Raw genomic sequence first — 15,746 nt, forward strand, 5'->3', positions numbered from 1 at the left:
CCTTAGGTTTGCCAAGCTTACCTTCTCATCTTGGAGGTCTTGTTTAAAAATGGACACAGGTTACTATTGTTATACAGCTTGAAGCATTTGTGAGGCCTTTCCTTCTGTTCCTTGAATCATCTTCTACAGCAGCTTCTTTTGTCGTTTGCACAGCATTTTGCTTGCTTTTTCCCCAATACGATTGCATAGTTGCCACACTGTTTTAACGCATAAGCTCAGGAGCTGAGGGGCAGGGGGTTGGCCATATTAAATCACCAAATGGAACCTGAGAAGCTGACAAAGTCCATCTCCAAGAACCTGGGAAGCTGCAGGGGTTTAGGACTGAAGTTGGGTCTCCACCTTGTCAGAACTCACAGGTTGACAATGCTGTTCTTTGTATTAGAATTGGAAGGAGCTTCTTAAAGTGTTTGGTGGCAACACTCATTCCCCACTGCTCACATTTCCGCATGGAGAAACTTCTATTGCTGTCTCTTTCCTGGCCCCTCCACGCCTTCCTCAAAGGCTGAGGAATGATTTACCGGATTGGATAGGCATCACGGCTCAGCTCTCCAGCTTCCCTCCTCTTGGAGCCAGCTTGGCCAGTGTTCTGACCTGCTGCCTGCACCCAAGGGGAAGGACTGCACTTGCCCAGTACTGCCTATGAGCAGACAGACAACCACATCCAATGCTGGGTGAAGTGGCAGCAAGACCAATGCCGCTTTCTCGTATCTGCTCTAAAAGTGATACAGGTTATATGTTATCTCCAATTCTTGGATCCTGTAGCTACCTTTCGATTTATCCTGAATTTGGGAAGGGGGGTGAAAAAATAACCATTTACAAGTAAATTCCACAGGAGAGGAATTAGTCTGGCATTAAATGGGTCTAGGAAACCAGGATACAGGGAGGAGGGGCACAGCTTTGGAATTGGCCCAGGACTAAATTTTGGCTATGAACTTGGCCACGGATCAACCACCCTGGGCTCAGCTTCCTTGTCTGAAGTATACCACCGGTCAGGACTCTTGGTTGTAAAGGAAAGCTCCTTTGACTAAACTGAAAAGGAATTTATTAATGGAGGCAAGGCAGTTTCCCTCTGTCCCCGCTCGCCCCCCAATCTCGGAGGCTGGAGAAAAGGCTTAGCGCTTTCCTGTCGGGACAAAGCCCACGCCCAACCACGGCCTGCCCCTGGCACCCAGAGTGACCACTAGCCCTGGCGTGGGCAATACAGCGGGACCTCCAGCACGTGCTCCCGCCTACTCTGTTCGCGGCTCTCGAGCGGGCGCACGGCGAGCTCTGATTGGCGGAGCTGACGCCACGTGATGCACCCCCCCCCCCCGCACATCCTGCCGGGAAAGAATTTGGCTTCCGCTTTAGGCTCAGCAGCGCGGGTGTCTAACGTTGAGACTCCTCAAACAGGAGTAGTTACGGAGACGGTGGGGGCCAAAGAGGAGGAATATCCCACACATTCCCCCGTGATGCACCCCCCCCCCCCCCCCCCGCACATCCTGCCGGGAAAGAATTTGGCTTCCGCTTTAGGCTCAGCAGCGCGGGTGTCTAACGTTGAGACTCCTCAAACAGGAGTAGTTACGGAGACGGTGGGGGCCAAAGAGGAGGAATATCCCACACATTCCTTCTCCAGAGAGGCCAGGGGGATGAAAGAAGACAATGGCTCTGGACTTTAGATAGCAACACTTTTATTATTCCCAGGTTCCGCCCGCTGCTGTTCCCTCCATGGCTCCCCATGTCCCCTAAGATCGTACCCCTCCTCCCCAACCAAGGCACTCTCCAGGGGAGGTGACAAAGGTGGCAGTGAAGGAGGTGGTGGAGGAGAAACACCTTTACTGGAAGACCAGTGTGGACACGAGAAGGGCGAATGGAGTGAGAGTGCGCGAGAGGTGGGGTCCAAGGAGCCAGTGCCTTTTTCAGCGCCCCTCCTGAGGGCTGAGAAGAGACGGGCTGACACGCCCCGGCACCAACAAGGCCCCGCTCTCCTTTGGGAGAGGGCCTCGTGGGTGAGGGGGGGTCAGGAGGCCTGGGGTTCCCACAAACAGAGGGAGAGAAGCCACCGGGTTTCACCGATCCATGCTGTCGTCCGTCGGGGTGGAGAAACAGGTCTGTAGCAACTTTTCGCAGAACTCCAGCTCCTCCTGGATTGGGGTGTGAGATTGGGAGCCCTGAGTGCAGAGGCCACCCCCTGCCTTCACCAGCTTTGCCCGCAGAAACGGCTCCTCTTCCCTCCCAGCCACCACCCCAGAAGCTTCCTGTCTCACCCCACTGGTCTGTCCTCACATCAGCCCCCTCCAGCCTTTCCTAACTCCCAGAAATGACCAACCTCGATTAATCCCTACTTAAAACCCCTTCCATGGATACAAACTCCAGAGACCAAGAAAGAAGCACTGATAGATTGGACCACATAAACATAAAAGGTATCTGCATAGCAGAAAGATGCCAGAAACAAAAGTAAAAGAAAAACAACAATTTTGGGTGAAAAATATTTGCAACTCATCACAAACGGCTAACATACTTTAATACTCAAAGAGCTTTAATGGGGGCTTCCCTGGTGACGCAGTGGTTAAGAATTCGCCTGCCAATGCAGGGGACACGGGTTCCAGCCCTGGTCCGGGAAGATCCCACATACTGCGGAGCAACTAAGCCCGTGCGCCGCAACTACTGAGCCTGCGCTCTAGAGCCCGTGAGCCACAACTACTGAAGCCCGCGCGCCTAGAGCCCGCGCTCCGCAACAAGAGAAGCCACCGCAATGAGGAGCCCGCGCACCGCAACGAAGTGTAGCCCCCGCTCGCCGCAACTAGAGGAAGCCCGCAGGCAGCAACGAAGACCCAATGCAGCAGTAAATAAATAAATAAATAATTTTAAAAAAATAAAGCTTTAATGAATCAGTTGCAAAACCATCACCCATTAGATAAATGGGCAAAGGATATGAACGAGTAGTTCACGAAAAAAGGAAGATGCCCAACTTCACTCACGGGAGAAATGCAAACATAAACTGGACTGGAATACCGCTTTTCACCAATAAGCTTGAAGAAAGGTCAAATGGCTTGAGGCACCCTATCCTGGCCAGGATGTGGGAAAGTCGAGCACCCTCGTGGCTGCAGTGTCGACTGGTTCAACTTCTATGGAGAACAACTTGGCAACAGCTAAGGACATGGCGCTTAAACCCCGTAACTTCATCTTTAACCTACCTTAACCCAGCCTTTCCCTTTCTAGAAATTGTTCTGTAGACATACTCCTAAAGTTACATGTGTAAAAGTTTTTTGTTTTTTTTTTTTTGCGGTACGCGGGCCTCTCACTGCTGTGGCCTCTCCCGTTGCGGAGCACAGGCTCCGGACGGCTTCACGGGCCCAGCCGCTCCGCGGCATGTGGGATCTTCCCGGACCGGGGCACGAACCCGCGTTCCCTGCATCGGCAGGCGGACTCTCAACCACTGCGCCACCAGGGAAGCCCAAAGGTTATTCTTTTAGCAGAGTTGATAGTAGTGAAAGAGTGGAAACAAACTCCAAGAGGATAGAGCCATAGGCACCGAAAGGAAACACACTCGTGGATATGTTATGAAAGGGAATATGGCAAGAGCAGAATAGTGGTCAGAATAGGCTGAATTTACACAAAATGAAGGGAGGAAGAGGAAAAGAATTGATCTGTACATTTCCTTGTATGTGCACAGACTATCTTAGGAAGGCCACAGGAAGAACTGGGTGGGTAGGAATAGGGATAGGAGGGAGACTTTTCACTGTTTATCCTCTCGTGCATCTTGAATTTTGAACCATATGACTATGGGGCCTATTCAAAAAGCACCAGTGTAATTTAATTTAACTCTACACAGGGCCCACAAAAATACCTACAAAAGAGGGCTGGCTAAATCATGATGTAGTCACTTTAGAGAATACTATGCAATTATAATATTGAATTACACTGAAATTAAAGCACACCTCTATTTACATATCTGGAAAGAGTTCTAAGACAGACACATAGGGGAGAAAGAAGGCCATGTGAAAACAGAGGCAGAAATCGGAGTGACGGATGTATCCATCAGCCAAGGAACGTCAAGGACTGCCAGCAACTACTAGAAGCTGGAAGAGGCAAGGAAAGATTCTTCCCTAGAACCTTCAGAGGGAGCACAGTCTTGCTGACACCTTGACTTCAGACTTCTGTTCCCCAGAACTGTGAGAGAATACATTTCTGTGTTAAGCCACCCAGTGTGTGGTACTCTGTTACAGCAGCTCTAGGAAACAAATGCACCACCTTACCTAAAATATCACAAGCCCACCATTCTCTAACCCCTCACTGGTTTAATTTTTCCTCACTGTAGTTCTGACTTCCTCATGTCATATTATACACAACAGTATATGTTAAATTATATAGTTACATATTACACATGTGTGTATAGATAGATATGTATGTATCTGTAAATATGTATTTGTGTGTATGTTTGTCTACATTTTTATCTGTTACCCCAGGAGCCCCATGAGAACCAAGGCTGTATCCCTTTGCTCCTCACCAAATCTCCAGTGCTCAGGTTGGGACCTGGCACATGGGTGACCTGTCCCTGATGGAAAAATGAAGGTGTCCACAGCTGTATACATACGTAAAACTTCTCACATTGCACACTTTCAATAAAGGTAAATTATACCTCAATAAAGCTGTTAAAATTTGTTTTGAAAACAAAAAGAAGGCATGTTGGCCGGTTCACACGAGGCTTCCCTCACCAGGTTGGTCTCATGGTCTGGTACCAGGATCTGGCACACCAGAGGCTCAGGGAACAGACACATGGATGCATCAAGCAAGGATGGCTAAAACCACAGGCCAGACAAGGGCCGGGGCTTCCCCTGCCCCCCACGGGCACAAATCTCCACGGGTTCCCGTGACAAGGTCTGGGGGCGGGCACTCTGCCTCTCCCAGTCACCCCCGCTCCTCACACCCAGTGCCCAGCGCCCTTCTGTAAACACCTGATGGTGTCCACAGAGGAATGATCTCAGCAGAATGGAAGTCCCAAGCAGCTGGCACGTTTGCTGTGTCCAGCTTCGCTGAAGCACCAGCGTCTGGGCGGTACTATAACGGCTGGATAAATTACTTAAATAAAGTTAACTAAATCGCTTAATCCTTTAAATAATTAAATAACTACTGAATTTGTAATTAGTTGTTCTTTATCACTTATTTGTTACTTATCTATTTAAATATCTGAGTTGTTACTTATCACTTGTTACTCATTGTCTATATAATTAATATCTAATGAGTTGTTATCACTTATTTTACTTATCTATTTAACTATTTAGTGAGTTATTTATTGCTTGTTATTTATCACTTGTTACCCTTTAACTAATTAAATAGCTAATGAGTTGTTATTTATCACATATTAGTTACTTACCTATTTAATCAAAGATTTAATTTGTTGCTATTTATCATTTACTTATTTATCAATCTAATAAATACTCAAATATTTGAATGATATGATGTAAACAACAATATTAAATAATTTGGATAATAATTAGATGAGTTTGGGGGAATTCCCTGGCGGTCCAGTGGTTAGGACTCCATGCTTCCACTGCAGGGCTTACAGGTTCCACCCCCACTTGGGGAACTAAGATCCCGCAAGCTGTGAGTCGTGGCCAAAAAAAAAAAAAAAGAAAAAAATTAAATGAATTCGTTAACCCTTTAACTCTCAAAAAACCCCTGAGCTTCTGGTTCTCCTTGCAATCCCCCTGGTGCTAACACAGCACAAGGCACATGGGAGGGGAGCAATAAATGTTTGCTGAATGATGACTAGAGAAACATGAATTGCAGAGAGGATGTAAACGAAAGTGTGGGCGAAGAGACCACGGAGACCCAGAAGGCAGGCACCAGGCCGGCCCCTCCCGCAAAACACGGGCCAGGTCCCCTGGGCCAGCGCCCCCGCCCCCCTCAGCAGTACCTGGTACTCCTCGTGCTGCTGCAGCAGCTGGCACCGGTGCCGCAGAAGCTCCTCCAGGCCCAGCTCGGGCTCCCGGCACTCCCGCACACCCTGGGGGAAGTCCGTCACCAAGCTGCGGGGACAGGAGAGCGGTCCTTGGGACCTCGCTCTGCACAGCACCCCGAGCCACGGGAGCCCGGGCAAGCCGCTGCCCCACACTGGGCCTCAGTTTCCCCACCTGCAACGTGGACTTCACTCCTGTCCCCGCCCCAGCCCAGGGACTACAAAACAGGGCACTGAGCACAGTGCCCAGCCTGGAGCCGACTGCACACGTGAGAGCTGCTGCCTGCTTGTCCAGCTGCTCGGTTCCGCCGTGTTTTAAGACTCGAATCTGCTAGTACTTTGTGTGGGGGATGGGGGAGTATGAGTGTAAGGAAGACTCCCCCCCTCCTCCCCAGGCTGCTGCGGCAGCCCCCAAAGGTGAGGAAACTGAGGCTCAGGGAGGGCCAGCACCGTGGTTCCTGCTCCACTCTGACCCTAAACCCTTCAGCCCCTACGGCGGGGCCGGTCCTTTTGGGCCCCAGCGCACCTGCACAGGGCTCCAAGCACGTGCTCATGGAAGGGGCTGTGTTCTGTCCGGACGAGGGCCACCAGCTGCTGGACCATGCCCATGGAGCACAGGGTCCCTGCGGAAGGGCCGGGGGTCAGAGGGGCAGTCCCTTCCCCCGGGCACTCCCCACCAGGAACCACCCCAGCTCCCTGCCCTGGCCACCCCACCTTTGTGTTCCGGGTGGCCCACCAGCAGGTTCTGCAGCAGGAACGCCGACTTGACCTTGAGCTTTTGCACCTGCTGCTGCATGGCCCGCATCAACACAGAGAAGCCGTCCAGGCGGAGGAACTGCAGCAGCCCAGCCTCCTGCTCCCGGACCAGGCCTGGGGAGGGGGAAAGGCGGGGCCTTGAGGTGACAGTCACCACTGCCACCACTGTCGTCACCATTATCTCACAATCACCGTCATCACCGTCATCACCCACCATCATCACCACCAACATCATCATCACCCCATCATCACCATGACCATCCCCATCCCCAATAATCACCATCAGTATCATCACCATCATCACCACCACCATCATCACGACCGTCACCACCATCATCACCAGTATCATCATCATCATTACCACTACCATCACCATCATAAACACCACAATCATCACCATCAAGACCATCACCTTCATCACCATCATCATCACCAATATCGCCATCAGTATCATCACCATCCTCATCATCACCATCCTCATCACCATCGATTTCTATGGGTCCGTGCTTCACAAGCATTACCTTTAAGTATTTTTAATTTAGGGACTTCCCTGGTGGCGCAGTGGGTAAGAATCCGCCTGCCAATGCAGGGGACGCGGGTTCGAGCCCTGGTCCGGGAAGATCCCACATGCCGCGGAGCAACTAAGCCCGCGCGCCGCAACTACTGAGCCTGCGCTCTAGAGCCCTCAACATAACTACTGAGCCCGTGTGCCACAACTACTGAAGCCCGCGCACCTAGAGCCCGTGCTCCGCAACAAGAGAAGCCCGCACACAGCAACGAAGACCCAAGGCAGCCAAAAATAAATAAATAAATTTATTATTTTTTCAAAAGAGCAGAGTACTTTAAAAAAATTATTTTTAATTGAGATATAATTCCACAGTCTGTACAATTTACCTTTTTTTTTTTTTTGTGCTACGCAGGCCTCTCACTGTTGTGGCCTCTCCCGTTGCGAAGCACAGGCTCCGGACGCGCAGGCTCAGCGGCCACGGCTCACGGGCCCAGCCTCTCCGCGGCACGTGGGATCCTCCCGGACCGGGGCACGAACCCACGTCCCCTGCATCGGCAGGCGGACTCTCAACCACCGCGCCACCAGGGAAGCCCCACGATTTACCTTTTTAAAGTATACAATTCAGTGGTTTTTAGTATATTCACAAGGCTGGCTTCCCATAACTATCTAACTCCAGAATATTTTCATCACTCCCAAAAGAAGCCCCATACCTGTTAGCAGTCCCTCCCGCAACTGGCAACCACTAATCCCCTTTCCATATCTATGGATTTGCCTCTTCTGGACATTTCATATAAATGGAATCAAACACTGTGTGGTCTTCTGTGGTTGGCTTCTTTCACTCAGCATGTTTTCTAGGCTCGTCCAGGTTACAGCGTGAATCAAAATTTCATTCCTTTTAATGGTTGAAGAGTATTCCATTGTATGAATAAGCCCCGTTTTTTTTTTAATCCATCCATCCATTGATGGGAACATTATCTCTTTTTAATCCTCAAAACCACCCTAGGAGGTGAGTGCTCTAGGAATCCCATTTTACTGATGAGGAAACTAAGACCCAGAGAGCCAGACTACTTCGTGAGGGTGACAGGCACCCTGGAAGGCCTCCGAGTATGACAGAACCAGCCTGAGGTGTGCAATGCCAAGGAGGCGCCGACTTGGGCAGGGTCTAGGCCAGGACAGATGGGAGGCCCCAGAAACCCATGGCCAGTAAATCCCCGACATGTGACAAGTGCCACTGAGGACCTGAGTTGTTAATCTCATGTGAGTTTAATTTATTTCAGTTTAGGGTAAAGCAGTGAAGCAGTGGTACAGCATGTTCCCATTAAGCACAACTTCGTCCCCTCACTAGAACTACACTCCACGCTGACCGCTAAAAACACAGCCTGAGGTGAGATGTGCTTTACATGTAGGACGTACACCGGGTTTCAAAGACGTAGAGTGAAAAAAAAAAAAGATGTAAAATATCTCATTAATACTCCACATAATGATGGGCCGAAATGATAATAATTTGGATATATGGGGTTAAATAAAACATTACTCAATTTAAAAAATAAAAAAAAGGACAGGCGGGTGGTGAGGGGAAGACATGACGACCCTCCACGTCCGCTCGGCAGGCACAGCCCCCTGGCCCTGCCTTCACGACGTATCCAGGAGCAACCAGCTCCCTTCGCTCCAGGGCCTCTCCACTGGGCGTAGCTGACACGTGGGTACAGGTCACTCCGTGTCGTGGGGGCCGCCCTGTGCACTGGAGGGTGCTGAGCAGCGTCCCTGGCCTGGGCCCACTAGGTGCCAGTAGCCTGGAGCTGCATCTCCCTGGGGGCTCCCCCACCCACCTCCTCCGCAGCTCTCACACACTGCTCCACCTGACCTTCTCTTGGTCTGGGGCCGGAGGGTGAACCTCTGTGAGCCTCCATGCACCCACCGGGCGGCAGGAGCAGTCGGGAGACCGACCAAGCAAAGGGCTCAAAGCACCAGGGCTGGCCTGTCCTAAGCACTTTGCAAATGGTAGCTGCCACACGATGGCATTCCCTGCAGCCATGCCCACCCCCCCCAAAAAGAAGACAGATGCCACTGAATTGTACACTTTAAAATCGTTATGTGAATTTTACATCAATTTTTAAAAATATAAAAGGCCTCGGGCTTCCCTGGTGGCGCAGAGGTTAAGAATCCGCCTGCCAATGCAGGGGACACGGGTTCGAGCCCTGGTCCGGGAAGATCCCACATGCTGCGGAGCAACTAAGTCCGTGCGCCACAACTACCGAGCCTGCGCTCTAGAGCCCGCAAACCACAACTACTGAAGCCTGAGCGCCTAGAGCCCGTGCTCTGCAACAAGAGAAGCCACCGCAATGAGAAGCCCGCACACCGCACGGAAGAGTAGCCCCTGCTCGCCGCAACTAGAGAAAGCCCGGGCGCAGCAACAAAGACCCAACGCAGCCAAAAATAAAAATAAATTAAATAAATAAATTTTTAAATAAATAATAAAAATAAAAGGCCTCAGCCATAAGAAAAAAATGAAATTTTGTCATTTGCAACATGGATGGACTTGGAAGTATTATGCTCAGTGAAATAAGTCAGAGAGAGAAAGACAAATATGGTATGTTATCACTTATATGTGGAATCTAAAAAATAAAACCAACTATTGAGGGACTTCCCTGGTGGCGCAGTGGTTAAGACTCCACGCTCCCCATGCAGGGGGCCTGGGTTCAATCCCTGGTCAGGGAACTAGATCCCACACGCATGCTGCAACTAAGAGTTCACATGCCACAACTAAGGAGGCTGCCTGCCACAACTAAGACCCAGAACAACCAATCAAATAAATAAATAAATAAAATTTTTTTAATAAAATAAAATAAAACAAACTATTGAATATAACAAAAAAGAAGCAGACTCACAGATGTAGAGAGCAAACTAGTGGTTACCAGTGAGGAGGGGGAAGCGGGGAGGGACCAGACAGCAGTGGGTTTTAAAAGGTACCAAAAAAGAGGAAAAAAAAAAAGATAAAGGGCATTGAATTGATAGTTCCTGTAGCTCCTGCCTGGCATCCTGGATTGCATTCTCTGGGAGAAGCTGACTGCCCAGCTTGAGTCGTGATGACACTCAAGCAGCCCCCGAGAGGACCCCCACATGACAAGGAGCGATCGGGGCCCCAAATGTCAACAGTGCCAAGCCTGAGAGCCCTGAGGGGCCTAAAAGCACTCCAGCTGGGCCTCGTCCCGTGTTGGGAGGCTCTGGCTCTCTGAGCAGCGGCAGGTGTGGCAAGCTCACCGCTCTGGCCCCAACACCCAGCAGAGCCCCAGCAGGTGCTGGGGATAAACGAACACACGCGGCCCCCCTCCCTCTGCCCCGAAGCAGATCCGGAAGCTGGCACCGGCCCTAGGGACCCGAGCCCAACCCGGCAGCCCCCGGCACACTCACAGGAGATGGCGAAGAGGGCCTTGACGCGCACAGCATCGCAGGGGTCCCGATCCAGCAGGCGCAGCAGCTTGCGCAGGGCGCCAAGGCCCAGCACCTGCTCCTGGATGGCTGCCACGTTCTGGCTGCACGTGCCGATGAGCTGCGCCGCCCGCCACCGCAGCCCCGCGGGCCCCGCCTCCAGGTAGCGGCCCACCAGCAGGTGCATGCCGGACAGCTGGCAGAAGTCTATGTGGAGAGAGGGCAGCAGACAGGACAGGTGTGATGGGCTGAGCTGTGTCCCCCCAGATTTACACTGAAGCCCTAACCCCCAGGGCCTCAAAATATGTCTCTATCTGGAGACAGGGCTTTAAAGAGGTGAGAGGTGATTAAAGTGAAACGGTGTCATGGGATGGGGCCCTAATCCAATATGACTGGGGCCCTTATAAAAAAGAGGAGATGAGGACACAGACATGCGCAGAGGCACGACCACAGGAGGACAGAGCGAGAAGGCCCCCATACACAAGCCAAGGAGAGGGGCCTCGGAAGAAATCAATGCTCGGACTTGCAGCCTCCAGAACTGTGAGAGAAGAGCTTTCTGTTGTTCAAGTCCCCCGTCCGTGGTGCTTTGTTACGGCGGCCCGACTGGACAAGTACACCAGGCGAGGCTGGGGGGAGCCTGCCTCCAAGGGCCGGCTCTCCCCAGGCACCCAACTGGGGGTCTGTCCAAGGCCAGTGTGTCTCAACAATGTCAGCCTTTGGAGGGTCAGGGTCCCAGGCTCCAGCCCCCTAAATGCCAGCCCTGACCCCCAGTCTTTGTGACAATCACAACATCCCCTGTGGGAGAAGAACACACCACACCAGACGTCCACAAACTACAGCCTACCACCTGTTTTCTGTATTGGTGAGCTTGGCGGTTCTTCAAAAAGTTAAATACAGAGCGACCCTGTGACAACTCTTACATGTATATCTAAAAGCATCGAAAGCAGAAACGTGAACACATGCTTGTACACCAGCGTTCACAGCAGCATTACTTACTGTAACCAAAGGGGGAAGTGACCCAAATGCCCGCCAACTGATGAACGAATAAACAACATGTAGCCCAGCCACACACTGGCGTCTCAGTCGGCCACAAAAAGCAATAAAGTTCTGATACGGCTACGACACGGAAGGGCCTTGGAAACATCACCTTCAGTGAAGGAAGCCCGTCCCAAAAGGCGACATACTCTATTCCACGTACCTAAAGTGTCCAGAACAGACAAATCCACACCATCAACGACCACAGCGCACCCCTCCAAGTGGAAGTGACCACTCACCCTTCTGTTGGCTTCTCGGCATTTGGAATAAAACCCACAGCGCCAACCCTGGCCCGTGAGCCCCCCTATGCCCAGCGTCACTTCCTAGCCCTCACCCCTCGCTCACTCTGCTCTGCTGGCTTCACTGCTGTTCCCACACAGGCCAGGCAGGTTCCCACCTCAGGGCCTTTGCACTGGTCATTCCCTCGGCCGGGAATGCTTTTTCCAGAGCGAATCCCATGACTCACGCCCGCACTTCAGGTCTCTGATCAAATGTCACCCCTCGGGGAGGCCTTCTCTGACTGCCCCATCCAGGACCACCTCCTGCCTCTTACTCTAGGGAGTGGCAATGGACGCCCAGCAGACTAGGCTGAAATGGTCAGTCTCAGAGAGCATCAGGGAGGTGGTGGACTGAACCTGGCGCCATCACTGCTCCTGATGGCAAGTGGACCAAGCAGGGAGGGACAGGGCAGTCTCACCTGGCGCCCGAGTCGGAGCCAGACTGGAGGGGTGAGGCTGGGAGGCTGGGGGGAGGCTGGGAGGAGGCTGGTTGTGTGGTCCCTGAGACAAAGGACAAGGCCTGGGCTGCAGCAGGACCCAGGGCTGAGGAGGAGGAGGCAAGAGACAGAAGGGAGGCCAGAGGCAGAAGGGACAGGACCCTGGAGGCTGGGGGCAGGCTGGAGCGGGCCTGGCTGTACCTGCAGCGTTGTCCATGTTCTCGCACAGGTCGGCCAGCAGCTCCAGGGCGCCCTCGCGCTCGTGCTGGTCGGCAGCCAGCTCGGCCTCGCCAGCTGAGGGGGGCGTGGGCTGGGACAGCCCTCGGAGGCAGTTCTTCATCTGCTCCACCTCTTCGCGCTGGCCCCGGAAGGCGGCCGTCATGGCCTCCTGCAGCCACTGGCGCCTCTGCGGGGGGAGGCGGAGCGGGAGGGTGGGGGAAGGAAGCAGACCTCATCAATAATCGACTCAGGAATAACAGTCATTAATAATAACAGCCAACATCTGAGAGCTGAGTGTCCTTCGATCAACACATGCCTCCCGGGCACCTTCTCTACTGACAGACTCTTTTCTAGACGCTAGATCTATGGAGAGACTGGCTGTGGGGCGTGAGAGAAATAGAGGGGTCGGGGACACCTAGGTTTTTGTCCTGAACAACTAGAAGGAGATGGGGAAGACTGCAAGAGAAGCAGCTGTGGAGTGAGAGGAGTAGAGATTAGAGCTCATTTTTGAACTTGTTACGTTTGAGGGATCCATGACACACCCAAGGCCAAATATTGAGAACGCTGCCTGAAGTTCAGGGAGGAGGTCCAGCCTTGATCTCAACCTCGAGGGTTTCTCAACCTCGACTCTGCTGACACCCTGAGCTGGATTGTTCTGTGGTGGGGGTCGTCCTGTGCACTGTAGGAGGTCGAGCAGCATCCCTGGCTTCTGCCCACCGGATGCCAGTAGCACTGCCCCCACCTACCCCACCAATTTGCGAGAACAAGAAATGTTTCCACCCATTGCCAAACGTGGTTAAAACTGCCCCCCCAGGAGAGCACCACTGGCCTAGAGATATAAATTTGAGACTCATCAGAGGAAAACGTCAACATGAGATCACACAGGAAGTGAGGGTAGAAGAGAGAGTCCTGGTGTGCTCCATGGATAAGAGGCTGGGGAATGAGGCTGAACAGACAGAGGAGATGGGGAAGAAAAGCCAGTGAGTGGAACGAAAAGCAGAAAACCATGTTGTTCCAGATGCCAAATGAAGAAAGAACTCAACGGGAGGGGGTAGTAATCAAATGCTGCCAGTAGGTCAAATAAGATAAGCGCTGAAAACTGGCCGCTGGTTTTTTGTTTTTTGCCCAGGCTCCGTGGTCACTGTCCTGGATAAATTTGGGCAAGATGTTAATCTTTCTGTGCCTGCTACCTACCTCATGGTCCTAGAGGTTCAATGACATCATGGACGTAACTGAATTAGCACCATATTTTGTATACTGTAATTGTCATCGCCAGCTAAACATCACGTATAACAAATATTGCTATTAATCTCCGAAACACCCTTCCATGGTTGAGGATTACTGTTATTCCCACTTCACAGATGAGAAAATGGAGGCACGGAAAAGTGGGACTTGCCCAAGGTCACACAGTCAGCCATCCACAAAGCCTTAAGTCAAACCTAAGCGGTCTGTCCACAGAGCCTGTGTTCTTAATGAGAATATCCTGCTGCCTTCAGGAGCACGACCTATGTGCCAGGTGCTGTGTTGAGCCCTGCTTCAACTGGAACCTCAGAACTACCCTGTGAAGTACCACTGTTATGCTTATCATCAACATCAACTTGCAACTAAAGAACCCGACGCTCAGAAACATGAAGTGACATACCCAAGGTCACACAGCTGTATGATGCTGAACCCACGACTGTCCGGCTCTGGAGAGCCCTTGCTTTTTCTTTTTAGCATAAGACTCTCTGCCTCCCAGCACAGTGCAGGGATCCAGGGATCTGACCTTCTGTCTACAATAACCCTATCGAGCACAAATACAGTCTACTATGCCTTCACAGCGGGACTCCCGCCCCTCCCCAGATATCTGTCCCCACGTCCCTCACCCCAGCTTCTTGGGTCCCCACCCTTTACCTCCTCACTCATGGGTTCTGGAGGGGGGTCTGGCTCTTCAGAGCCCGCCGTGATGGCCATCTGCAGCAGGCCTGGGAGGTTTCGCGGTGGCGGGGGATTGCCGGAGCCGCCTGCGGAGGAGCCGCTGCCCCCTGACGAGCAACCCTGGGAGGCTGGGGGCAGCGCCAGGGGAAGGCGACTGCTCCCGGAGCCTTGGTTCGCCATGGGCTGTTTGCAAAGAAGGGAAGAATGTGTTGGGGTAGGGGATGGTCCCCGCGGAGGTAGCTCTGGCGTCCTGGCGGGTCGATTCCTGGGGGTCTGCTGATAAGGTGGCGTTTTAGGGGAGCTCCGCGGCCCCCCATGACCCCAAACCACTCTGCCCACACCCCCTTTCAACACAACCCTCTTTTCTTCCCCCATACCAACAGGACCCTTCCCCCAAAGTCACAAGCCCCTCCTTCCTCCCTAGCAACAGGCCCCACCCCTCTCCCTAGCAACCCCCTACTCCATTTCCACTGCAGTCCTTCCCGTCTCTTAGCAACCCCACTGCCCAGCCTTCAGAGCAACAAGCCCTCCCTGTGGTCTTCTAAGCAACAAGTCTCCTCCCTCCTCTCCGAAGAGGGGAGCCTGAGCGGGGCGGACCTCACCTTCCCGGGCCTCGTGTCGCCGCCGCTACTAAAGACAAACCCGCCCGCACCTGACTATGCTGGGCGCCGCCATATTGACCGGAAATACTCACGGTCTCGCCCGGAAGTTCCCGGCGCAGCCACCCAACTAAGGGCCGTACCTGGGACGTGAGGTTACTTCTCCCGGCTCTTAAGTCCTTCCCACCTGGCGGGATACTTCGCTCGGCCCGGCCCCTCACCTAGGCCACGCCCCTCGTGCTCACGCTCTCGTGTAAGCCCCTCCCCCTGCCCGGATCCCGCCCCTAGTGAGCCCCTCCTCCTCATTTCAAGCTCCACCCTGCCCTGGTGTAGGCCCCGCCCCCCGGTCTGGCTCCGCCTTGGCTAGACCCCGTCTATACCCACGCACCCTGTCCCAGTTCTAAACTCTGCCCCTCGCCGCCACTTAAGTCTCCGCCCCCGTTCTAGGCCTTTCGCCCTCTCCCAGCTAAACCCCGCCCCCGTGCCCGTGCACCCGCTGCTCCCCGTTAAGCCCCGCCCTCTTCCTGGCCCCGCCCCACCCCGTGGTTGCCTGTAGCGAGGGTCCCGGCACCCTCGGGGCGTTTTCCTCTGCACCTGGGCCCGGGTTCCGTCTCTTACTGGAGCCCT

The 15,746-nt window shown here is 53.0% G+C and overlaps 1 protein-coding gene across 4 annotated transcripts; it reads right to left on the minus strand.

Moving 5' to 3' along the window:
* Positions 1-1,653: 1,653 nt before the first annotated feature.
* HSPBP1 (HSPA (Hsp70) binding protein 1) lies at positions 1,654-15,349 on the minus strand. 4 transcript variants are annotated; one of them, XM_007103244.3, is made up of 8 exons: positions 15,263-15,349; positions 14,497-14,703; positions 12,586-12,790; positions 10,617-10,841; positions 6,656-6,811; positions 6,468-6,564; positions 5,900-6,011; positions 1,654-2,123 (listed from the first exon to the last, which is right to left on the minus strand). In XM_007103244.3, exons 2-8 carry the CDS (start codon positions 14,698-14,700, stop codon positions 2,049-2,051), a joined length of 1,074 nt encoding a protein of 357 aa, XP_007103306.1. In that variant the 5' UTR covers positions 14,701-14,703; positions 15,263-15,349; the 3' UTR covers positions 1,654-2,048. The 4 variants fall into 4 exon arrangements, with proteins under 4 accessions (XP_007103306.1, XP_007103308.1, XP_007103307.1 ...); XM_007103246.4 differs by having other exon boundaries at positions 15,215-15,275; XM_007103245.4 differs by lacking the exon at positions 15,263-15,349 and adding an exon at positions 15,123-15,208.
* Positions 15,350-15,746: the final 397 nt, after the last annotated feature.

This window comes from Physeter macrocephalus, chromosome 17, assembly GCF_002837175.3.
Source record: "Physeter macrocephalus isolate SW-GA chromosome 17, ASM283717v5, whole genome shotgun sequence".
NCBI lineage: Eukaryota > Metazoa > Chordata > Mammalia > Artiodactyla > Physeteridae > Physeter > Physeter macrocephalus.

Excerpts from the sequence above, each read along its gene's own strand:
- HSPBP1 (XM_007103244.3), bottom strand. The coding sequence starts at position 14,700 with ATGGCGAACCAAGGCTCCGGGAGCAGTCGCCTTCCCCTGGCGCTGCCC. Across the intron at positions 6,565-6,655 it reads GGGCCACCCGGAACACAAAG|GGACCCTGTGCTCCATGGGC; the intron begins GTGGGGTGGCCA and ends GCCCTTCCGCAG. Across the intron at positions 6,012-6,467 it reads GTGCTTGGAGCCCTGTGCAG|CTTGGTGACGGACTTCCCCC; the intron begins GTGCGCTGGGGC and ends CTGTCCCCGCAG.